This window comes from Fringilla coelebs (assembly GCF_963513975.1).
Source record: "Fringilla coelebs genome assembly, chromosome: 16".
In the NCBI taxonomy this organism is placed as follows: Eukaryota; Metazoa; Chordata; class Aves; order Passeriformes; family Fringillidae; genus Fringilla; species Fringilla coelebs.
This window is the reverse complement of record NC_140042.1, coordinates 14,285,643-14,310,179: the sequence shown is the minus strand read 5'-3', so window position 1 is coordinate 14,310,179 and position 24,537 is coordinate 14,285,643. Positions and strand designations below refer to the sequence as shown.

At 59.2% G+C, this 24,537-nt stretch overlaps 2 protein-coding genes across 3 annotated transcripts in view; one reads left to right on the top strand and one right to left on the bottom strand.

Annotated features, from left to right (window-relative positions):
* Window positions 1-29: 29 nt before the first annotated feature.
* DNAJA3 (DnaJ heat shock protein family (Hsp40) member A3) lies at window positions 30-10,065 on the bottom strand (the record flags this gene model as incomplete). 2 transcript variants are annotated; one of them, XM_084216260.1, is made up of 13 exons in its annotated part: window positions 30-1,091; window positions 1,794-1,910; window positions 3,948-4,045; window positions 4,339-4,454; window positions 4,889-5,017; window positions 5,788-5,852; window positions 6,533-6,680; window positions 7,510-7,662; window positions 8,379-8,591; window positions 9,139-9,222; window positions 9,624-9,757; window positions 9,885-9,926; window positions 10,026-10,065. In XM_084216260.1, the coding sequence occupies 12 exons, from the start codon at window positions 10,042-10,044 to the stop codon at window positions 1,807-1,809; spliced, it is 1,305 nt and encodes a 434-aa protein (XP_084072386.1). In that variant the 3' UTR covers window positions 30-1,091; window positions 1,794-1,806. The 2 variants fall into 2 exon arrangements, with proteins under 2 accessions (XP_084072386.1, XP_084072385.1); XM_084216259.1 differs by lacking the exon at window positions 1,794-1,910 and having other exon boundaries at window positions 9,885-10,044.
* Window positions 10,066-11,250: 1,185 nt separating this feature from the next.
* LOC311159926 (coronin-7-like) overlaps window positions 11,251-24,537 on the top strand; it is a 34,499-nt gene continuing 21,212 nt past the window's right edge. The window contains exons 1-7 of the mRNA XM_084216323.1: window positions 11,251-11,356; window positions 14,215-14,311; window positions 14,546-14,620; window positions 16,006-16,076; window positions 16,440-16,623; window positions 17,268-17,344; window positions 18,492-18,542. Of these exons, the coding sequence (XP_084072449.1) occupies window positions 11,297-11,356; window positions 14,215-14,311; window positions 14,546-14,620; window positions 16,006-16,076; window positions 16,440-16,623; window positions 17,268-17,344; window positions 18,492-18,542 (615 nt within the window). The 5' untranslated portion in view covers window positions 11,251-11,296. The remainder of the gene's footprint in view (window positions 11,357-14,214; window positions 14,312-14,545; window positions 14,621-16,005; window positions 16,077-16,439; window positions 16,624-17,267; window positions 17,345-18,491; window positions 18,543-24,537) is intronic.

The window sequence follows — 24,537 nt, the reverse complement described above, 5'->3', positions numbered from 1 at the left end:
GAAGAGCAGACCAGGCAGCAAGGCACAGCACATGTTAAATATCTTTATGAAGTCCATCTTATTTACATGGGTACAGAATCACTTTACAGAAGTTTAATCAGGAGGCAACGCGTGCTTTATTTCAGCAAATTAAGAAGGGCAAGACTACAGCATGGCCCTGTTTAACTGGTGTTGAACTGATTAGTATGTGGGCTGATGGTACCTGCACAGTATCACAAACACAGCAGGCTACAGTAACCATGGAATACTCACTGCAAGAGCTCAGCTCCATCTGGAAGGAGTGATCCACCTGACTTGCACTCTCACACAAGTAAAACAACGATGCTTTGACCAATCCTTTACGCTACGGGTGTTGCACTAAAGTAATAAAAGATTTTTGTCCTCAACTGGCAAAGGGCTCAGTGATCGACTTGTACCAGTCCAGAAGCGACAGCAGTTGTGTGGTAACTTAAGTTATTTGGGGGATAAACTTGAGACAAAGTGCAGATTCCATCACTGCTCTGTGCAGGCAATCAGCAGGATAGAGAAAGCCCAGGGCTGTGAGGGAGCCAGGCCAGCTGGGCTCAGACAACACCCAGCCACTTGGAGCCGTGCAGGGCAGCAGGGCTGTCGTGAAGACAAGGTTAGACCTTCCTGATCCACCAAGTCTCCTGGAGAGTTCACCAAGCACACCTGGCATGCCAAAGGGCACCTGAGTGAGCAGCTGGTGGGCTTGGCCTCCATACAGCAAATTGCTGCTCTGTGCTGGACTATTTATTTCACATTTCCTCTGGTTTGGATTCTAAATAATACTTCAACTTTAGCTTTTACCAAATAAGCTTCCAGCAGCAGTAGGGTTGTGGAGCAGCCTCCAGAGAGCCACACTTCTGCTAAGCTGGTTTTTTCCTTCACTGCCATTTATTAGGACAGTGGGTGGGGTTTGTGTTGGTGCCTCAGTGGTCCATGGCCTCTCCAGCTGGGATTCTTGCTGTGCTGCTGACTGACATCCTGTGTTCTCCAGAGCCTGGTTGCCAGAAAGATTCACCCCCAACTGCACGGATGACCTGCTGCTGCTGCTGCTGCTGGCTCCTAGTTCCCAGTAGAACGTTTTCCTGCAGTTGAAGTGAGAGGAAGGTTACAATTTCCTGCCTGTATCAGCACGCAGCCTACTCTGGGAGCACCTCCCCTGCTGACCTGCTGTCACACTGTCAGCCCTACAGCACAGCCAGCTCTGAAGCCTGCAGAGATGCAAAGCTGAGCCCATGGAATCCCAGACTCTTTGTCTGCCGTAGATGATTCCAAGTCTTGGTGCTCCCTCGTAACCGGTCAGCACCAACTGAAGCACCTGAGTTACACTGCAGCGATGCATGGCGGGGTTACTGTGCTCTGTGACAAAGGCTGGCTCCTCCCTGGAGCTGTAAGCCCGTGGCAGGGGTGAATGCAGCCCAAGTGTGCCAGCACCAGTGGCTCTGCAGCCCAGGATTTGCGTGACAGAACCCGGTCCCAGCAGGACCAGCTCATGGGAACAAGTTCAGTGCTTGGAACTGGGCACAGCTCCAGCAGCAGAGCTGCAGGGGAGGCCAGCCACCTCCCCAAGGGTGCACCCAGCATCCATGCTGCTCTTTGCTGCAGCAACAATGCACTTTAATCCCTGGTTTGTTGCTCCAGGTCCCAGGGGACAGCTAGGGCTGTGCACACTCCGGCTGGAAGGCCTGAGGCTAAGTGAGAAGCAAGGCTGTGCTATTGTGCTTCCACCTCCCAAGAAGTGCTCAGTGTGGGGGAAAGACAACAGTGAAACACAAGAGACCTCGTACCTCGGATGGGGTGTCAGGAGGTAAACATTTTCTTAAGTTTGGAAAGGAATCCCTCCTTGTTCTCCTGAGCCTCAGGCCTATCCCCGCCTGCGTCGGCGCTAGCCGTGGCCCTGCCACCTGGACACAAACAGCAAAGGGCTGCAGTCAGAGACATCTCCCACCAGGACCAGAGGGCTGTTTTAGACAGGCAATGGCCAAGAGAAAGCAGCTGCTCCCTCACGTCCAGGGCTGCACCTGGCAGCAAGCCACAGGACTGGACCCCTTGCAGTGGAAGCACTGGACAGCCTGGATCCCAGAAGTGGAAAAGCCAACCATGAGTTCAGCTGCTGAGCTGTACCCTTCCCCTCTCCCCAGCCCTCCAACTGGCAAGGAAATTCTCATGCTGCACAACTGAGTCAGGGAACCCACAGGCTTTGGAAACAAGTACTTGGAACTGAGAGTCTGCCACTAAAAACAAGTGGTGAACTCGATCACAACCAGCCAGGACTTTACAGGGTTAAAAGATCTATACTGGTGGTCCCTGAAACAGCTTCTGGCTGTTTCAAGGTTATGTCCTTGCAAAGCACTGCAAAACCACACCAGGAGCCTGATTTGTGTCATTGCAAGCAATGTTCAGACAGTATCAAGCAGAAAATTAACTCATGTAGAATGAAAAAGGCTGCAAGTATTTCAGACTGACTGTCCAGATAAGGAATGTTAAAATTGTCCTGTATAACGGGTCCTGAGAATTTGTTTGTCCCTCTGAAGTGGGGGGGACACTGAGATATAATGAGAACAAAGGAGACCTGTTTGCTAATCTGCTTTTTTCTACAGTAAAACCATCAACAACAAGATCCCAAACACGCCCTCAAGCTTTCTTTGTGCACAGGGAACACGGAGCCTGGTGCTCCCCAGCCTCCCCCGGGCTGAGTGCTGGGCTCCGACTGATGCAATGGGATGAAATCCCGAGGCAGGACACGCCTCCCTCAGCACAGCCTGTCTCTACACTGCAACCTACTGGCGTTGTTTTAACTCACCTTGCTGCTTCATCATGGTAAAAACTGGCAGGTTTGCATTTTAAAAAAATTGTTTGAAAAGGTTATTTTTCCTCTTTGGCACACAAATGCCTTTAAAAAGCTGGAATGGGAATTCAGTGCTCAGAGCTCTCTGCCCTTCCCCCAAGGCTGACTGTAAAATAGGAAAGACTTCTTTTCTGTATATATAATTACTATAAAACAGAACACTGGGAAGTATCTGGACACAGATACCCTTTAGTATGTATAATTACTATAAAACAGAATACTGGCACTCAAGCCTGTATTCCTTACACTTTGGCATGTAGTAGAGCAGATCCTGGGATCAATCAGCAGCTCCAAAAGGCTCTCACCTTTGCCTGGTCTTAAATGCCCTGCTGGGTTTCAAACCAAAACCAAAATCCAATGGGCTTTAAGAAGTTCATTGTTTCAATTAAGCAAAGAAAAAACTGCTTTCCAGTAGTGAGAGACAAAGCTCCTTCCTTACTATGTTACCATGTGTTGTGCCTTTAGCTGCTGCCTCTTCCAAGCACCTCTTCTCTGAAACTTAGAACATACCTGCTGAATCTCAATTTTCCATCTGGAGCTGGAGAGCAGCTCCACAAAGCTCCCAGCTGCCTTCACTTCTCCATCATGCTGGACACTGCCCACTGACCAGAGCTGACACTGCCACCAGTGGACACTCCTAGCCCAGGTTTCCCACACACACAGAGCTCAGCCCCAACAGAAACCCCTGTCAGCATTCCAGAAGAAGCAGCCCTGCTGTGCACAGAAGGGATCCAGCACACTGGAAATCGGCCTGAAGCACATTTGCTTTCCTGCCTCAAGGCAAGTGCTGGCACAGGGGAAGCAGGGAGCAGGAGGCATTCATCAGCACAACTTGTCTGGACCCTGGGGTACTCAGTGCCTGCTCTCTGCTCACACATGGATTTGCCCAGTGAGTACTGGAACAGAGCTTCCTGGGAAGAGGCTGCCTCCCTGCTGAGCACTACAGCCTGTGAATATCCCAGCAGAACTACTTCTGTTAACCAGGCTGTGCTGCCACAGGCCTGATGGTGCCCCTGGCTCACCTTGCTCCCCAGGAGTGCTCAGGGAGCGCTGTGCAGCTGCCCAGGGAAGGGGCAGGGGTGTCCCCACTCACCTGAGGCTGTGTTGGTGACCCCGTTCACGGTGCCCTCCACGTCGGTCTCATCCTCGGCGTAGCTCATCATTAAGGCTCTCTGGCGATCTGTCAGCCTCCTGTGGCACCAGGACACGGGGTCAGGGATGGCCTGGGGTCCCACAGCCTCCCAGACTTCCCCCAGCAGCACCCAGGGGGGCAGGGACTGGAGTACTTTGTGTATGAATACACCAGGAATGCATGTGCTCTTTAAATGAGCCATCTATAAGGAATGATCTCTAAAGAATTCTCAGTGGAAGAGGAGACATAGGACCCACTGCATTTCATCTCATGGAATTTTCACAACTTTTAAACAACATTTTTTGTGAAAAGTTTTTAAAATTTTACAGGAACTTGTTTTAGCTCTACTTACTGGGGAACTTTTATCTTTATGTGGATGTAGTGGTCTCCATAGCCATAGCTGTTGACTTTGGGAATGCCTTTCCCACTCATTCGAATTCTCTGGTCTGGCTGAATACCAGGGGGTATCTATAAACACAAAGGTGTCACATTTATTACTCTAATTAAACATTTAGATAATAATTACACATCTATAAAAATTATCTGCTTCTCCAACAAGCTCTAAAGTAGGATGGGAGAGCTCTCATATGCTCATGCATTGGGACACATCCCAAAGTTAAGCCAGTAAGGAAAGAAAAGCTTTTGAAGGAATCAGTAAAGAACCTCACAGAGCCTGTAGGCCTGTAGTTTGGGGTTTGTCCAGCAATCCCTTTCTTTCCCCATCCCTACACAGCAACAGGAAAGAAGCTGTGACCAGGCAGCTCACAAACTACCCAAGGCTCAATCCTGAAGAAGTCTGAAGTAGAATACTGGCAGACTTGGGAGATTTTGCCCACCTTTGCAGCAAAGGAGAAGCCTTTGCTGTGCCCCACTGATTCATGCCCAGGAATAGTGGCACTCACCGTGATGTTGATTGTCTCATACAAGCCTTGACACCGGGCAGTGCCTCCCAGCACGGCCTGAGCTATTGAGATGGGGAGATCCGAGTGGATATCGGCTCCGTTTCGTCGGAACACAGAGCTCTTCTGAACCTGCAGGGCAGCAAAGTTCCAAAGAGCAGTGAGCACACCATGGTCTCCTGCTCCCAAGGGTCTCAGGAAAAATATACCCTCCCCAAACTGCATGGCTAAGAACTGTGAGTCAGTATTTGGTGTTCCCTCCCCTAATCCTGCTGTTAGTTAATCCATGTCACTATGGTTCTGCAGAGACAGACACTGCCTTGTCCAGCACTCTGAACAGGGGAAAGCCAAAAGTGAGAAGGAAATGAAGCACCTTTCCAGTGGCCTCACAAGCTGGAACAGAATTAAACCCTCCTGCACCATAAAAGAGGTGCTGAAAAAAATTTTCTCCTCAAAAGGGATGTGTGTGGCAGGAGAAGACACCAAGCTACAGCACAGGTGCACAGCAGCCCTAAAGGTGGATCTGCAGGACACTTTACCAGGCAGCCTCCTGCAGCACCTCCCACAGCTCTCCTCAGCTCTGCGACCCCTGTCAGCAGGAAGCTTTCTCACATTTACAAGTCAAAAATTCGAGGCATGAAGAGCCTACTCTGCACTTTGATTCACACTACCCTAAGGGCCTGGTCCTGCAACAAGCAGCGTTCTTCATGAACAGATTCAAAGTTACCCTCCTTGCTACAATGCAGATCTCCTGCTGTCTCAGAAAGTTCACAGGGATCATGTTACCTCAGCTGTTCCAAAGGATCACTGGCTCTTCCTCCTCTGCCCATTCTGCAGTCCTTTCCCAGGCAGTTGAGAAGGGAACAACCAACTTACATCATAAACCAGCGTGAGATACATACCCTGAACGTAATGAAAATTTCTTTCTTCCCCACAGGCATCCGAACTGTCTGCCCGTCCTCAACACCTGCAACCAGAACAGGAGGGAATGTGACCTTGGGTTATAACCCACGTGTGACATGAATCCCTACAACTCTTGCCAATCCCAAGAGCTGGCCACCACCAAAGGAGGAGGGGTCAGCACATGTTTATACCTCTGAGGTGATCTTTATGCCCCCAACACGTTTGTTATTTCAATATCTACAGAATTCTTTACAGACATGCTTGGATTAAGGAACACTGCAGCCTCCACAAGCTGCAGGAAAATTTCAGGCTGCTCACCCAGGGTGGTCTCAAAGAAGCAAGTCTTACTCCCACCACTGAATTCTCCCCTCTGGTGAGGAAGACAATCAGCACACCCCTCTGCCAAGCCAAGGCTTTCAAGATTCCCACCCCCTCCCCAAGCTTCATCAAGAACAATGAAAGACCCATGGCAACAAAACCTTTGGAGATTCACTCTTCAAAACCTGCCTAGGATTATCCAGGCAAGAACCAAAGCTCAGGAAGGGCAGAGCAAACACTTATATCCATGGCCAGAAGGTCCATCTCATCACTAGCCCATTTCATTGCCAAGCTCTCAACCTACTTTGTTTTAAAGACCATTCCTCTGTAGCAAAAGGTCTTACACTGCTCCCCCATTTGTACCAACAGAGGCAGTAAATAACTACATCTCTTTAAGAGACAGCAGCAGACAGGCACAACACTGACCAGCTGGCACAGGAACCATCACTGTCTTCCTCTGCTTGGTCTGCCCTGTGCCCCGGCACACGACGCAGGGCGTGGTGATGATGGAGCCGCGACCGCCGCAGCGCCGGCACGTGGAGCGCATCACGAAGGGGCCCGTGTTCATCGTCTCCTGGGGAGGAACAAACACACCGTGGGAAATGATGAGTACTGAGATGGGGCCTCTCACACTGCACCTCTGAACTCTGATCACACACACACCCTGTCAGGACACAGACACCCTTCAGCAAGGGCTGCAGCAGAGAGTTGGCTCTGAAATCCACTCACCATCACATGCCGATTTCCACTGAACACCACCACTACTACAAGTGTCAGGTGGTGAGGGCAAGGGAAACACACCACCTTCAAAGTCTAGGCTTTAATGTACAAGAAGGAACAAAGCTCCTTAAAGAGCTACAAACATCTGTGTTCTGATGAATCCAAGGACAATCCATTTACATGGATTACTGACAGTGTCCAAGAAAACCTTATGGTGACTAAGCCCTGGACTGAACCACTGAAGCACACAAGGAATCAGATGCATGGAAACCCAAAGTTTGCAGCTCCATCATTACCTGTATCTTCTTATTTTATGATTACCCTTGGGTTTTCACCACCTTCCTCCAACCCCCAAGTCAAAAGATATCCATTTATCGCCCGAAGAACTTCAGAGCTACATTATATTCATTCATTCATATACATTACATTCAGAGTTACATTATATTCATGTGGTTTGTGGGATGTGCAGCAGCAGAGGATCCAGCCTGAAGGCTCATGCTTTTAGCTGGGCACAGCACTTTAACACAAAGAAAATCTTCCTAGTGCCTATTAGCATCAAGCTGACATTAACTCAGCTTTGCCAGAGATAAGCTGATGAGTGTGGTGAGAATTTTTCACCATGGAATGAAGTGACTCTCCCCAAGAAGTGAAAGCACAGACCTGGTGTCCTGCTCAGCACTTACCATGCCCGTGCCATTGCAGTAGTGGCAGCGCTGAGCTTTGGTGCCAGGTTCGTGTCCCTTGCCATCACAGCGCACACAGGAGTCCTGGATGTTCACCACAATCTCCTTGTTAACACCTTTTGCAGCTTGGGTGAATGTCAGTTCCATAATATACTGCACAGGAAACATGGATATAGAGCCATGACTGAGGTGTGACAGGGTCTTAAGGAGACTAAGAAGAGTTCATGCTAAATAGCAACAATGCTTAAAACAGGAATTGTCAGTAAAGATGACTGATCAAAAGAGGAAATTCTCCTTATATGAAAAATGTAATTTTTAGTAAAACCAGGAGTACCAAACACCAAACATTTCTGAAGGCAACACATGAACCATCAACACTTAAAGGAGCATTTAGCTGCAGCACAAACAACAAGACAGATTTTATTATGGGCCTCACTGCAACATGAAGCTAATTAGGTTGCAAAATTAAGCCAATTAAGCAGCCAAACATATTGCTGGAAGGCCTGGTTTATAGTTACAAGGTGTTTTGTGGGTTTTAGCATTACAGATCAAAGCAGCCATAGGTAAATCAAGCTGCAGCAGAAACAGTGCCTCTCCAGCGATGGAACTGCTCAGCAGTACTGGGTGGTGTCAGCAAACACCAGAGAAGTAGCTCAAACCCAGAAAAAATACCCTGTCTGGAGGTGTGGGGTGTGTTCCTGCACAGCTGAGCAGAACTATGAGACTCTGCCCATGCCATGGGACACTCACACACTGACAGGCCCAGAAATAACTCCTTGCTGAAGCTCCCACAGCACTCTGTGACAGAAGCTGGGGAGAGACACCGCTTTGAGTTTCCCATTTCATTCCTAAACAAAGGCACCTCCTACCTCCTGCGGCTGGTCAAAGACAGTCTGAAAATCGCCAAAAGGGGATCCTGAGAACTCCCCAAAGATCTTCCTGAAGAGCTCCTCGGGGTCGAGGGAGGGGCCGCTGCTCCAGTACTGCCGCCCCGCGCCGGCCCCGGCCCCCGCGGCGCCGGCCTCGAAGCTGGCCGTGCCGTAGGCATCGTACTGCTTCCTCTTCACCTCGTCACTCAGCACCTGGGGGCAAGAACCGGGCCTTCAGGGCACTGCAGGATCCAGGAGAATCCCTGGCTCCAGGCTCACACCTTCCATCAAGGTTTCACCCAGCTCTCAGCACCATGAGAGTCAGGGACAAGCTGCTGCTTCCCTGGTGATTCTTGGCTCGTTGCCCGAAAAATGGCAAGATCTTGCTAATGTATAAAGAGCAGAAATAACTTATATTAAGCAGCTGATCATTATTATATCAGCTGAAGAGTGCTGGAATCAAAAAACAGGGCTGAGGGAGCACAGCGAAAGTCCCTCTGCCTCAAAAACTTCCTGACAGGTTTTTTGTTTGATTATTTAAATTGACAATAACTCCATGGAAGTTCCATCCATGCCAGTCACTATTAAAGAAGGGGAAAACTGCAAAAGCCCAAAGGAGCTAAATCAGATACTTGGACCAAGGAATTTCTTGGGACAGATGTGCCCCAGATTGAAGTGCATCAAAAACCAGCCATGGTTTTACAGGAAATGTTTGTCTTCATCTACCCTCTATGTCACCACAATAAAATCCTGCTATTACCTCATAGGCTTCTGCCAGCTGAGAGAACTTCTCCTTCGCTTTGGGGTCGTCCTTGTTTGTGTCAGGATGGTATTTCTTTGCCAACTAAAAAACAAAAACCAACTCTTAGAGACAGGCAGGAGTTATTTACTTAAGCATATCTCACATGCCAGGAAAAACACATCAGGCAGAGCCTGGCATTCACTAGATGCATTCCCGGGAACTAAAACCCTTTCTTTTCATTTATCAGCCCAAAACAAGGAACTACAGGAGCTGCTCCTGATCTTCTGAGCAATCCCAGATCCTTCTAGAAGGAGACAAGCGATGACAGCACAGGCAGACCATGCTTTGGAAGCGATCCCCAAGGCCATGTGCTGAGCTTTCCCACTGCCTCCTCCCCTTGTCTCCAGCAGCTCCAAGCACAGGGATGGATTTGTTCTGTGCCCCAGCGAAGGGGCAGCGCTGGCTCCTGTGGCAGCCCAGGGGCCCGGCGGGTCCCGCCGCACCTGGTAATAGGCCTTCTTGATCTCCTTCTGCGTGGCGGTGCGGGGCACCCCCAGCACCTGGTAATAGTCCTCCTTGGCGCGGACCGCGCTGCTGTGGAAGGCGGCGGAGGCGACGGCGGCGGCGTGTTTCGTTCCTGCGGGAGAGGAGGGAGAGGGGCCGCCGTGAGGGGAGGGCCGGGCCGGCTGGAGGAAGGGACGCGGCCGGGGTGAGACTCGCGCCCCACCGTCCCGTCCCGGCCCGCCCGGCCCCGGCACGCTCACCGGCGGCGCAGAGCCCGGCACGGAGCAGCAGGAGGCGGCGCGGGGCGCGGGCGGGCGGGGCGCGGAGCCCGCGGAGCAGCAGCAGCAGCGGCGGCCGCGCGTTCCCCGCCCCGCGCCCCGCGGCCGCCCCGACCCAGCGCGACGCGCTCCCGGCCGCCATCTTGGCCCGCGCGCGGCGCTGCGCCTGCGCACCCTTCGGCGGGGACGGGCCGCGCATGCGCACGGCCCCGCGGCCGTGGCTGCGCGAGGCTTACGCATGCGCGGGGCTCGGCAGGGCCGCGGGGACGGCGGCGGGGGGAGCGGAGCGGGGCCCGGGGGCACCGGGCAGGGAGCGCGCGGGGACGCGGCTGGGACAGCCGAGCACTGCCCCCGCGACAGCCTCGTGCGGCGGGTGCGAACCCTGCCCTCTGCTCAGCCCTTCCCTGAAGGGGAAGGGCTGCTCTTCCTCTGCCCTAGCAGCTGACATATCTCACAGCAGTGGAATAAAGGCTCTGAAAGCGCAGCGGGTGCGGTGCCGCACGCCCACGCTCCCACGGCACAGCAGCCTGGCACGGCCCCCACAGCCAGGCAGCAGCTTTCCTCTGCAGAGAGGGAGCGCGATTCGTGCCAAGCGTGTCTCTCTCCCGCCCTCGGCAGCGGGGCTGCCTCCTCCGAGCGCTCCTCAGCGCAGCTCGGGCCCGCGGCGCGGGGGAGGCTCCGCCGGGCCGAGCGGCGACAGGGCCGCGCCAGCTCCCGCTGCGCACACGCCGCTGTGCCAGCCCGGGTGAAAGCAGGGCAGGAGGCCTGGCCTCCAGCGGCGCGGGTGACACCCGGGCTCACCGCGCCCAGAGGGCTCAGTGGGCTCAGACCCAGCGCTCCCTCCTCCTCCTCCCTTCCCGCAGCCGTCTGTACGTGAAGGTCTCTTTTCACCGCCGGCTGCCGGGCGAGGAGGAGGCGAGCATGCTGAGCCCACGGCACTGCAAACCTGCCGCTGGCCCCGTCCTCTGGCCACAGCCGGATGGAACCGCTGCCCTTGTGTGGGAGGAGAGCTGGGTGCCAGCCGGGGGTCACAGTACCGGGTGACCACAGTACCGGGTGACCACAGTACCGGGTGACCACGAGCCTCGGGGGAAGGCCGGGAAGGAGCCGGGATCCCCGGCACCGCCGGTCAGTCACCCCAGGGGTGGCTCCGACGCCGTGGTTGGAGGCTCTGGCGGGGGTCCGAGGAGCCGGGGCTGGGGGTTGTACCCCGCTCACGGTGGCAGCGGGGACACGGGACACACGGGACACACGTGAGGGGTCCGGCGGGGCCGGGCCAGGGGCGGGGCTCGGCCTGGGGCGGGGCTCGGGGCGGGCGGAGCGGCGGGGCCGGGCCGGGCCGGGCCGGGCAGGGCTGGGCTGGGCACGGCTCGGAGCGGTACAGCCGGAGCACCATGAACCGCTTCAAGGCGTCCAAGTTCCGGCACACCGAGGCCCGGCTGCCCCGCAGGGAGGTGAGCGCTGCGGGACCCGCCAGTACCGGGGGATCGCGGGGGCGGCGGGGCCGGGGCTGCCGGCGGGCAGGGACAGGGACGGGCACGGGGACAGGGCAGGGCCGGCCCCGCCCCGCGGCACCGGCACGGCGCGGCTCCGGGCCCCGCGGCATCGCCGGTGCGGCGGGGCCGTGCCCGGGTCCCCGGCCGCGGTGCGGTGCGTCGCCCGGGCGGCCCCTCCTTGGCACCCGCTGCTGCCCATCCCGGGGTCCGCGGAGGATCCCGGCCCCGAGGCGCTCCGCAGGTGGGGCTGCTGAGCAACCCCAGCCCTCTCCTGGGCCGGCATGGGGTACCCGTCCCGCGGTGCCTGCTCCCCTCCTGCCGCTGGGCACGGCTGGCACACGCGCTGCATCCCTGGTTCTTGCTGCCCGCTGCCGTTCGGTACCTCACCCTCCCGGCCTGTGCCAGCCGGGGAACCGCGCACCGAGTGTGAGACGCTGGGCCTCGCTCCTGCCACCCTGCTCTGCCACCCCGCTTCCGCAGGCACGGAGGAAGGGCCGGGCCCCACGGGCGCTGCTGAGCCCCATCACCCTGGCCATGAGCTGTGGAGCTCGGCACCGCTGGGGCCAGGCAGCTCTGGGAGTCTCGTGGGCAGCACAGAGCCATGTGGTGCCCAGCTCTGGCCTCTGCTCCATGAATAACCAGCCAAGTGCCAAGTGTCACGATCCATCCTGGCACGGTGTTGGCACTGGGTAGCCCTGCCCTGCTGTCCCGCAAACCACAGAGCTGGGCTGGGGCAATCACCCAGGTCCCTGTCCCTACATATTTGGCAGGGCAGGGGCAGAGATGCAGGGGCAGGGCTGGGTGAGTCACATCGGGAGGTGTTACAGGACACACAGCCCTTTTGGGGGCTCCCCGAGCTGGGTACCCTTCACCCAGCACCTCCTCAGCACCGTGGCCATGAGTGAGGCTGCTGCTGCTCCCAGCCCTTGGGTGTGCACACACTCCCTCTCTGTAACTTCCCAGCCAAGCTGTCCTTGCACCCACCTGTGGCCTGTGCTCACACGCCTCTGCAAATCCAGCAAGCACCCAAAACATCCTCTGAGCTTCAGCTGTGGGAGGGGACATGGTGCCCCCATGCCCATGGCGTGCCAGCCTCGGTGTGTCTCAGGTCACCAAAATCTCTGTTGGATGAATGTTTGGCTGTGGATCCCAGGGCTCAGATGAGTCACAGGCAGCAGGGGGTGTGCGTGCCTGGGACACCTGGCTGTGCAGGACATGGCATCCTGCAGGCAGGGACATCCCATCATTGCTGTCCTGGTGCTGGTTCCGTGGTGGGGGAGCTCCGAGGGGCTGCGTGCCCTCCCTGTGTGCAGGATCTGCTGTGCAAGGCCTTTCCAAGCGGCTTTTCCCATTCAGGCATGAAACATATCCTTGGAAGTGAGGCCACGCACTCCCCGCAGGGCAGCAGGTGGAGAAGGAAGTCTTGTCACCAAGCCCATCTCAGGTGTCACAGCGGGAAGCTGTTGTGTCCCCAGCCGAGCGCCTGTTTATGGAGGCACAAGCAGACACCCGACCTGGCTGGATCAGGAAGCGCAGTGTAAACATCAGGGATCACTTCTGATGCTGCTCTTCAGGCAGCATCTGCAGGGCTCTGCTGGCAGATGGCCCTTGAGAGCTCACAGTTTGTTCTCGGGATGTAGCCAGGATGGTTTCATGTGCTTTCCTGGCCGTGCTGCCACGCTGCAGGAAGGATCACTGCCTTGAGGGCTGCTGCCTGTGTCTGGGGAAACTGTGGGGCCAGGATGGACCAGCTCTGTGACACCTCACTGCAGGGGTCCTGCTGGCACCCCTGCCTGCTGGGGGCCAGATGTGGCTGGTGTCCCCCTCCCTGGGGGCCCAGTGCAGGGTGATGGGATGCAGATAGTGGTGCCCTTATTCCAGGCTCCTGCTCATGCTCCTGACCTCTTCCTCATCCCCAGTGCAGCCGCCTGCCCACATGCTGGGTGTGGGGACAGAAACCTGCCTTTGGCAGGAGAAGGGTTAACAGGTCTGCACTGAGCTGTGAAGGGAGGAAGTGCTGCAGGAACCGGTGCTCCCTGTCAGGCCTCAAACGGAAGTTGTGCAAGGAGAGGAAACCTGGGGCTCAGGGTTTCCCTTCCCTACCCAGGCTCAGTTTGTGGGGTATCCACTGCTCTGGACACCCACTGCAGCTCTGGAGGCTGCTGTGGGCACACAGGCCTGGTGCCAGCCGTAAAACACCTGCCATTGCCACTGTCGAGGGTTGGACTTGGCCCTGGGAGTGCCAGGGAGCTCGTGGCCCTGGTGGCCACTTGAGGTGGGGTGTCTGTGTCACCTGGAGTGGGGCTGGCTGTCCCAGGGCCCCACAAGTGCAGTGCTCAGCCCTGGGAAACACTGCAGAGTGGGAGTTTGGTGTTGGGGCTGTAAGGCAGCTCCTTGGCTGTGTGTCTGTGTGGGAAGTGTGCTGCTGGAGGTGTTTATTGGCCTCTGTCAGCCACAGCTTGACCCTGTGGTGCTTCACAGCCCAAGAGCTTTCGTCCCATCCAGATTCTCTGGCACCAGTTTATTGCAGAGACCTCTGAGTGTTTCCCACAGTGGGACAGCCCAGAGATGGCACAGTCTGGGAGCTGGGATGCTCCTGTGTCCCCACCCTTCAGCCCCAGTGAGGGGCTGTGCTTTGTGGCAGGAGCAGGAGCAGCCACATTGCCCCGGGACACCCCAGGGGTCAGGATAATCCCACTGGCATCTCCAGTATCCAGCTCTCCATCGGCATGGCAGCTCCTCTGGGGCCGAGGGGCTCTGGCCATGCTGTGCCAATGATCCCAGCCCCTGATAAGGTTTTTCCCTCTGCATGCCAGGCCTGGATCAGCGGTGTCCGAGCAGGCTCTGTCCCCTCCTGTGGCAGCCACGTCAAGGCCAGCTGCCGCTGGATCGCCTTCAGCGCCGAGGCCGCCGGTGAGGCACAGGGTCCCAGCACTGCTTGGGGAGTGGGATGGGTTTGTCCCAGGGGTCCCTGTGGGGCTGGGTGGTGGGTCAGTCCCCCCAACCCCATTGGGGGAGTGAGTGGAGGAGGCTTTCTCTGAGATCCCCCAATGTGCCGGCAGTCCCACACCTCTTGGCTTGCTGGGTGCCCCTCATGTGTCCCAGGCTCAGGGGGTTCCTGACCTGCTCCTGTGCCCTCTCCTGCAGGTGTGCTGGGCATTGTACCCCTGGAGTGCGAGGATGGGGGCAAGAGGACCATATCTCAGCTCTGCTGCCACTCAGGTGGGTGTCAGGTGCCACCTCCCACCTCCACAGGATGTGCTTGGCCCCGTGTGGGCTGTGGGGGGGCTCAGGGGCTGAGTCCAAGCCAGGCAGGCTGTGCTGGGCTGTCTGCCAGGCAAGGGACATGGGGACCTGCCAGAAACCATCACCTGAGGGCAGGGTTACACCAGGAGGGGCTCTGCCAGGCTGGAATCAATCCATGTTCCTTCATCTCTCAGGCTGCAGTGAGGCCTGAACATGTAGCTCTTCCTCTCACCCTTCTAGCGCAGCCTTTCCACATTACTCATAGCATGCCCTGAAATTCCCAGTACACCCAGTGCCAGGCTGGAGTTGGCATCACTGAGGCATCACTGCCTCCAGTGGCAGGAGGGATGGGCTGGACCAGCAGCTCTGATGTGGCAGGGAAGAGGCAGTGGCAGCATCACTGCTGGCAGAGGAGCAGGGCTCTGCCCTGCCCAGGCTCAGGGAGGGGTGGTGCCCACCTCAAGGTGCCCCTCTCCTGGTGTTGGAGCAGCAGTGGCAGCCTCAGGAGCACCCATTTCCCCAAAATTACACCAGGGCAGCAAGATGGGGGCTGGTTCCAGCACCGCCTCCCTGCGTGTGTGCCCTGGCAGGGCTGCGCAGGGTGCCCAGCCTGTGCCACCTCAGCCCCTGGCACCAGGAACTTCTTCGGGCTGGAAAATCAGGCAGTGAGTTCTTCTGCTCCCTGGGGAGCGCCAGAGGGGTGCACGGGAGCCAGCGCCATCCCACGGCTTCCTAATGGGATCAGCAGGAGTCCTTTGAAGCCGGCTGTGCCGTAGCAACGCCTCCGTGGCAGGGAATGGATTTTCTCTCCTCCCGGTGGATGCAGCCGAGCGAGCTGCCTGCTCTTCATGCCTCCGGGGCCTGTCTCCTGGAAGCAGAAAAGTACACAGTGACCTACTTTTCTGAGCGTGCCAAATGCATCCGAGGGGCTGCTGCTGCTGGTGCCAGCCTTCCTCCCGCCGGGCGCTGCCGCCGGGAGCATCCCTGCTGCTGCCATGCCAGCCGGGGTGTTACAAAGGAGCCTTGTCACCAGCGTGGCTCCAGCAGGACATGGCACAGACACCCTGGTGCTGTCCCTGCTGTTCCCTGCACCTTGTGGGGGTGTTGGTGCATGGATCAGACAGGGGGATGCCCCCTCAAGAGTTCCTACCCCTGCCAAAGGGGGGCAAGTCCCTGAGGGACAGAGTGGAGGGGCTCAGGCACTCACAGCAAAGCTGAGCTGCTCCAAAACACCTTGATGAGGCTGAAACTGCCCCCCACTGCTGAGTGTGTAGGGAAGGAATCAGGCTGAGAAGAACAGAGGGGCAGACACACTGTCTGCAGGGGAAGGTGGGGACAAATTTCTACCCTTCTCCTTTCAGATGTGGTCACAGACTTTGACTTCTCACCCTTTGATCAGCTCCTGCTGGCCACAGGCTCTGCCGATGAGACGGTGAGTGCCCAGTGACAGGGGTCCCAAGGGGACACCTCGTGACCTGCAGGGTGTCTCTGGGAGTCACAGCAGAGCTGGAGTGATGGGAGTAAGAGGAGCATGGGGTGGAGGGTGCCAGCTTTGGGAGAGCGGAGTGGGACATCCCCAGGGAGGGGGACAGAGCAGATGGTCAGGGATCAGCCTCCTCCCATCTGGGACCTGATCCCCCCGAGCTGCAATGCGGGATCACCTGGGAGTGCTCAGGCACCTCAGGGACCAAACCTGGGAAAGCAGCGAGCCCAGGTGGGTGGGGCACTGCCAGCACCCAGCAGGCTCCTGCTCCCCTGCCCTGGCACTGACCCCTGTTCTCTCCTGGGGCTGCAGGTGAAGGTGTGGCGCCTGCCCGAGGCTGGCCAGGACATTCCTGGTGGCGCAGGGCTGACCCTGGGGCCCGGGGGGGCCGCGGTGGACGCGCTGCAGTTCCACCCCACGGCAGACGCTGTGCTGGCCAGTGCTGCGGGGAGGAGAGTCACTGTGTGGGACCTGGGCCAGCAGCAGCCCCTGACAGGTAGGCAGGGCTGTGACTGCCCATGACACGTGTCCTCCTGTGTGTCTCTCCATGTGTCCTCCCCGTGTGTCCTCCCCATGTGTCCTCCTTGTGTGTCTGTTCCACGTGTCCTTACCGTGCCAGTGCCTGGGCTCGAGGCCTGACCTCAGTGCCACTGAACAGGCAGCTCAGGTGGCTTTTTTTGGGCAGGGCACCACAGCTCCTTGTGCTGCCCTGCGCTCTGATGCAGTGGTGTGAAACACTCTGGTACTGCCCAGGTGTCCCCAGGAGCTCTGCTGCTCTGCTGGGGATCCCCTGGGAGATGGGTCCCTCTCTCTGCATGTCCCAGGGCGTGGGTAGATGTGGGTGCTTGCTGACCAGCCTTGCCCAGACCTCAGCCACCCTGAGGGGGACCGGAGATGGGTGGCAGCATAGGCCTGTGGCTTTCCCAGGGCTCCTGCTCTTTGTATCCAGCTGCTGCCAGCAGCACAGGAACACTCCCTGCACAGACACAGCAGTGTCCCACTGTGTCCTGCCACCAGCCCCTTGGAAAGGCCAGATCATTTCTCCTGTGAAATATTCTGGGTGGGAGAATGAGGGTTCCTGCCCTGTCTGCAGGAGGCACACTGCTTGATCCTGGCACTGACAGTGCTTTATCCCCACAGTCCTGGATTCCCACGGGGACCAGCTGCAGAGCCTGACCTGGAAGCGAGATGGGCGCCTCCTGGGCACCTCCTGCAAGGTGAGCAGTGCCAGGGGGACCTGCTGTGGCACGGCAGGGAAGGGCTGTCTGCCAGCTGCTGGATGCACCCTGATCCTCGGGGGCACCCGTTTCACAGAATCCCAGGATGGTTTGGTGGGAAGGGACCTTAAAGCTCGTCTCGTTCCACCCCCTGCCATGGGCAGGGACACCTTACCTTAGCCCGGGGTGCTCAGAGCTCCGTCCAGTCTGGCCTGGAACACTTCCAAGCATGGGGAGCGTGGAGGGACGGGAAGTTTTGGGGTGGAAAAGGGCAGGAGCGGGGTCAGCGAGCCCGTGGGGAGGCGGGCAGGGAGCAGCACTAGATGGCGCCGGCCGCTCGCTGCGGGACGCGCCGGGAACGCGCGGGGGCCGCGCCCGGCGGGCGGGCGGGGCGAGCGTGCAAAGGAGTGTGCAAGGGGAGTGTGCAAGGGGAGTGTGCAAGCCGCAACCCCCCCAAGCCGTGCCCGGAGGCTCGGCAAGCAGCTCTGAACGCACAGCTCCAGCCCCAGGCTGGGAGCGCCGTGCCGAGAGAGAGCGAAGGGTTTGGCCCGGGGAGAGCCCGGAGCCCGGCCCGGCGTGCAGAGCCGGGCTGCGGGATGAGCCGGAGTCCCAGCGCATGGATGGAGCCCCGTGCCCAGCGTGCGGGCTGTCTCGGGGGTACAAGCCGTGCTGGCTGGGGTGTGGATCTGCCCCCCTGCCCTCTGGCTGTGGCTGGCACAATGCGTGCTCCCCAAACAGCACCCTGGCAGCAGGGCTGGCACCCGGGCACCCCCTTGCTGCCTCCGTGCCCTGCCAGCCATGCCCCATTTGGCAGAGGGGTGCCAGGCAGGAAGGGGCTCGTTCTCCTGCAGCACTGTCAGGATGGCATCTGAGGGTCAGGCTCCAGCCCTGGCCCTACTTGGGAAGCTCCCTCCTTTTCTGGGAGCAGTTTTGAGTGTGTCAGGGTCCTGGTGGGGTGCTGGGGGCATCCCCTGCCCACCGTGTGGGAGGACACAGTGCAAGCCATCCACAGGGATAGGCACTGCAGGCAGGAGAGTGAGGGGCAGGAAGGGGAGGGCTGCTCACTCCAGCCTTCTGCCTTTTGCATCCTGACATCCCACTGGCCCCAAGGTCCTTAACCCTCCTCTGTTTTCTTTTATCTCACCAGGACAAGAAACTGCGGATCTTTGACCCCCGAGCAGGCCCAGCTGCCTCCCAGGTATGTTCCCTCTGGAAGAGCTCCAGGCATCCCTGCCCAGCCTGCAGGGGGGTGAGCTTTGGTCCCCCCCAAACCATCCCAGCCCTGGTTGGGAGATGCCAGGAGCTGAGGGCAGGGGGAAGAGGGCTGTCCCCTTAACCCTGGTGGGGTTTAGCAGGGGGGCCCTGCCCTCCCACCAGGCCAGGGAGCACCCCCAGTGCAGTGGCACCTGCCAGGTGAGCCCTGTACTTGTGAGGGCTCTGGGCTCCTTGGCTCTGCCCTACCCTGTGGGAGCTGGTCCAAAGGCTCTTGGGGCTGAGGACCCACCAAGGGCAAGGGCTGGGCGGCTGGATCTGCACAACTCAGCAAATAACAGTGATTAGGAAATAAGGAGAGAATTTAAGCCTTGACGTCAAGTTCAAACAGCCTCTTATTAGAGGTTTCCTGTGGCTTGGGGGCTCTGGCTGCAGAAGGGGCTGGAAGCCCTTGGGAAGGGAGGGATGCAGTGGAGAGCAGGGTGAGATGGCTGCAGTGGACTCTGTCATTCGTGGTGGATCTCCTGCTGCCCGTGGGCTCGGGGAGCCGATGGCCTCTGGTGACAGTGCTCAGCCAGAGCTCCAGTGCTGCACCAGGACTTTCCACCTGCTCATGCATATAACCCGGGTGCTGAGCTCCCCAAAGGCCCCTGGGTGCTTCCTGCAGTACAAATGATGCCCTGACCCTTCAGGCAGCCTTATAAACACCCCACCACAAAAAATAAACACGAACCCAGAGGTGACACGTGCGGACGAGCCGGGGCAAAGTGCTCCCAGCACTCCAGCAGCCACCACAATCCTATCCCACTCCAGTTGCCTCAGCATGCCTGGAAGATCCCATTCTCTACTCCAAAATTTATCCACTGCTGGCCTCAGTGTTCCCCTCCCCTCCTGGCCCCCCTTCTCCCCCTGCCAGACCTGTCGGCTTGTCTGATGGCGGAGCTGTGAGTGCGATGGGCTCGAGCCAAGTCTCCTGGGGAGGGTGGACTCTGTCTCGCTGAGCTATTAAAAATAACGTGTGAATGATGGTGGCTGTTCAAAGCAGGCAGTTCACTTCCCTCCACTGCTGTCTGATCCAGCCCGGGGCCGGCACTCTGTGTTTGCCAAGAGAAATATGCACCTTCACTGCCACGGCCCTGCCCGGCCGGCTCGCGAGGGATGGAGATGTTTAGTCTTGGAGAAGTGCTCTGCTGAAGGGGAAAACTTTAAAATGCCATAAATCCTCTGGAAGTTTGCACAGGGCTTGCTTGGCCAAGAAGAATAACACTCCTGGGTTTTGTTCTTTTCTTTTTTCCCCATTGCTGGAGGGCTCGGTTGGTTGGAAAGTCTCCTTCTGCCCCCGGGCCAGCGCGGTTACAGGCCCGGGTGATGCCGGGGCCGCCGTGCGGTGCCAGCACCTCGCAGGCTCCTGGCTTTGAAGTTGCCTGGTTTTTTGCAGAGGTGAGCTGCAGGATGGGTTTCCCAGCTGTGCTGGCCCCTGCAGCACCGTGGGCTGGGTTTCCTCACAGCCAGCACAGGGTCCTGCTGCCGGCTCACCCTGGGCCCTCTGTGGAGCTGAGAGTCAGCCCCAGGCTGCTCCTCCGGCTGGATTTCTTAATTTGCCAAGCCTGCCTCATTAAACATTCCTTTGTTTAGAGCAGGAGAAAAGAATGAGAAAGAGCTAAAATAAGAAGCTCAAGGAGGAGGGGTCGCTCCTCCTAATACCTGGTGGTGATGTCAGGTACCATGAATGGGGCACACATGGGGTTGGGGACCGAGGGTGGGTGACAAGGAGGGTGACTGGCAGGCTGCCCACACCCTGTGGCTGTATCCCCGACGGGTCCTGACCCCCCATTCCCGGCTACGCCCGTGGCAGCTATTTTGAGCATATCCCAGCAGCGGGCAGACGCGTGTGACGCAGCGTGGTCGGGGTCTGGCTGACCCCGTGGGGTGCCTGGTATGTACCCAGGGCCATGATTTCCCTTGGGAGAGCAGTGGCCTCATCCTGCTGGATCCCCATCCTTTGTTGCAGCCCCTTTGTGAGCGTCAGGGCTGTGCTCACACCCTATTGCTGCTCTCAGTGCCCTAAACGGGCAGTGGACATGCCTGGGCTGCCCTGGGTCCTGCCATGCCACCCTGTGGGGCCACGCTCCTGCTGCTGGCTGGGTCCAGGTCCAAGCACCACTGTCCTTCCAGAGAGTTCTGTGAGTTCTGTGCTCTGCCTTACCCCCTCCCAAGGCCACGCTGCCCTGCCGCCTGTCCTCCCCTCCCATGGGTGGTGGTCGCCCTCCTCGCCTTGACCCTCCCCCTGGAAGCGAGTCACGTCCTCTCCCTTGCGACTGCTGCCCTGCTGGGGCTCAGTGTCGCTGGTCCTGCCCTTACCCTCCCGCAATTCCCGTGCAAACCCCACCAAAGATCCCTCCCGTGTCCCCCCGGGTCCTGCCCTTGGTGGGACAGGGGACACAAGGCTGGGCAGGCAGCTGGAGCCCCGGGAAGCTCCATACCCATACCTACCCAGCTCATGCCTCACGTGGGTCTCCAGCAGTGTAGGGCAGTGATTCGGTTTGCCCTGGGCTACAAGGCAGCATCTCTGCTTGCCCACTGCTCCGGCCACCTTCCCCTGGGTGCAGAGCCCATGGGCCACATCCTGCTCCCCACAGGCTGCTGCGAGGGGCTGTGTGTGCATCTGGCCAGCACCTGGGACAGGCGCCGTCCGCGTGGAGCTGCGGGGCAGCCGCTGAGCGCGGCCAGTGTGGGATGGAGAGGAGCCGGCTCCGTTCTCACGAGAAACTTCCTCCGCCGGCGTTTGGGCAGGGCCGGGGGCGAGGGAACGGCCCCGCGCACCGGGCCAGCGCACGCCCCGCTCGCCTCCTAATGAGCTGTGCTAATGAGCGGGGCCAGGGCTGAGGGCGCCCGGGGACAGCTGGGACAGTGTCCCTGGGGGTTGTCCCCACCGGGGTTTGTCCACCGGCTCGCAGGCTGTGTCGGGGGCAGAGTTCAGTGATGGGCAGCAGCCGGGGCTCACAGCCCAAGCACAGCCCAAGCACAGCCGGGGCTGTCCCAGCCCTGCTCAAGGTTCCGGGGCAACGGGCGCTCCAGCCCTTGTCCCAAACCATGGCCACCATCCCATGGACCACATCAGCTGTGCCACAGTGGGAGATACTCCACGGAGAGGGTCCCTGGGAGCGGCATGGCGTGGTGGCAGGGTGATGCTGTGGCGGAGTGGAGATCCAGGTTTGGGGTGATCTGGCCCACAGCCTGAACTCTAAGGAGCCTGACATGTCACCTCTGCCCAGGATCCAGCTGTCAGCCCAGGGCTGGCTGGGGACCCCATGTCATCACTGGGGAGCGCATCAGGACGTAGAGAGACTCCAGCCTTCCTCCCACTGCCCCATCATCACGGCATCCCACACTGGGGTCACCCCGGGGGTACCTGACTCCCAGCCTCGGCAGCAGCTTCCTCCGGGCTGGGGGAAGGTCCACAGCATCCCACATTCCCAAGGAGACCGTGGGAAGCTATGAAAAAGTTGGCCTGACTCGGGGCAGCCTATTTATAGCAGCGCACGCTCGGCGCTCTCATGCTTCTGTTCCCCAGCGTAGCTGCACGGGACTGTTTATATTTCCTCTGCTCTGCTTCCCCCTCGGCCGTCCTTCCCAGGAATGCCGCTTGGTATGGCAGACATGGGGAAGTCGAGGAGGATCTGGAACGAGACAGAGGCATCTCAGGGGTGTGGGTGTGTGGTGGCACTGGCTCGCCCTCGCCTGGGTGCCCGTCCCTCCCACTGGGAGCAGTTCAGGCCCACACAGGTTGGCAGCTCCATTACTGGGGCTCCTCATGGTATTTCAGGAGCCTCGGCCTGTGCCTGACCTGGGACTCCTGGCAGGCTCCTCTCCAGAGGGCAAAGGTGTTTTGGGATTTGATGGCGTCATAGCAGGACCTGTGGGGCTGGTGGCTGCAGGAAGAGGGGAGAGGCAGCAGAGGAGGGGTGGCTGCTGGCTGCTGCAGCCTGCCTCCCCCCCATCCGGTGAGTCCCCCTCTCCTGCCTGGGGAGGGAGGTCCTGCTCCCATCACAGCCTTGTGGTGTCTGTGCCCACTGGGAGCCCACCCACCCTCCTGCCCTTGCTGGGCCACAGCATCCTCTGGGACATGGCCTTGGCCTCACCAAGGGCAGCAGGGTTGGATGGAGCAGGGGGGCTGTGCTGGTGGTGGGGGGAGAGGCAGAGCCTGGTGGTGCCCAGTTTCCCAGGGCACGGGGGCCTCACAGCAATGCTGCTGTGGCCCATGGGATTGGGGAGGTGGCGTGGGCAGCAGGGGGCTTGTCCTGGTCCCTGCCCAGTGTGACAGACACAGACCACACACCTGGCAGAGGGCAGGCCCAGTGCTGGCAGTGTGATGGCTACTGGAGCAACCCCACAGCTCTGTGGGATCCCTGCACTCCCCTGGGGCAGGTGACAGCTCCTGGTCTCCTTGAGCTCCGGGCAGGGACCTGGAGTGGGGCTGGCCTGGGAGAGGCTGCTCTGTTCTCCTGGTTACCTCTGGAGTAACTGGGATTTGGCAAGGGAAGGAGATCACTCACATTCTTGTTCGGAGAGGAGGATTCGGTGCATGGTTAACCCTCTCAGCTCCCGGGAAGCCGTTCCTGCTGCTGCCCACAGCCTCGTGGGGCGTGCAAGGAGCAGCAGCTTCCCCATGTGCATGGACTGGGGTTGGTGTCTGTCCCCAGAGTGCCCCACAGTGCCCTGGCCAGGGGACACCCCTCCTGCCCTGGCACCCCCTGGCAAAGGGGTAGCTCAGCCTGGCACTGCCGCCTCCTGTGCCCACGCTGATCCTGTTGCTGGGGTTGCTTCCCACGGGGATCAGATGTCCGTGGGCTGTTAGCCACGCTCATGGGCTGTTAGCCACATGAGCTGTCCCAGCTCTGCCAGCCACGGGGGCTCTGCCAAGAGCAGAGCTTTGACCCCCCCCGGCCACTCCTGCCCGTCCAGCCCCAGGGCTCTGCCCTGGGCTCCCACCTCCGGCTGTCCCTGCCCTGCATCCGGCTTAGGGTGACGGCTCCCGGGGAAACAGGGATCGCCTGGGAGCCGGAGCAGCCTTGGCTTTGTGTGGGGCTCTCCCAGGCAGCCGCAGAGCCGTAGCGGCCGCTCCCTGCGGGCAGCTGTTCCCAGCTCCCCGACCCCGCGCATCGCTGCCAACAGCTGCGCCCGACACGCCGGCCCTGGGCCCCCCGCAGCCCCGGGGCTGCACCGGGAGAAGGGCTGGGAACCCCCATGGAAACCAGCACCTCACCCCAGCCTGCCTAGGAGGGATTGGTTGAGACTGGGAGAGGGACGCTGCTAGAAATTCTCCCCATGCAGCCGATCTGGCTCCGAGGAGGGGGCACAGGCTCCCCCCAGCCTGAGCTGCCCAAAACAGGCAGGGCTGGATCCGTGCAATGGGCGGGGGGAGTCTGGGCTACCTGGGCACGGGCAGGGAGCTGGAAGGCTTCCTTGGATCCCCGCGTGCTGGCCCAGAGCTGGTGGGCTCCGTGCAGCCTGCCAGGGGGACAAGGCACAGGAGGGACACCCGTCCCTTGGGCTGTGGCTGGTTCCCCGCTCCAGAGGTTCCAGCATCACCCCGTGAAGGGTGCCAGGGTCTCTGCCCAGCTCTGCCAGCCCCGGGGGTCCACAGCAGCCCCACGGGTGCCCCAGGTCTGAGCCACACCAATGTCCACCCTCAGTGCCAGGCCACACCGCCCCGTCCCTGCCAAGACCCTCTGCACCAGGGGAGCTGCTGTCCGCACGCTCACCTCTGGCAACATCTGCACAGGCTGAGCACGGAGCAGCCCAGCCTCCCGCATACTTGCTGCCATACGTACAGCTCAGCCGGGATGGAACTAATGCAGAAAACATGGCCCTGCGCCGCAGCCGGCACGCCGGGGGCTGGGAGCGCCGCGGCAGCACCCTGCCCTCCGCCGGCCCTGCCACCGCCCCGGGGCTGCCACCACCGCCAGGAGCTCCGGGGC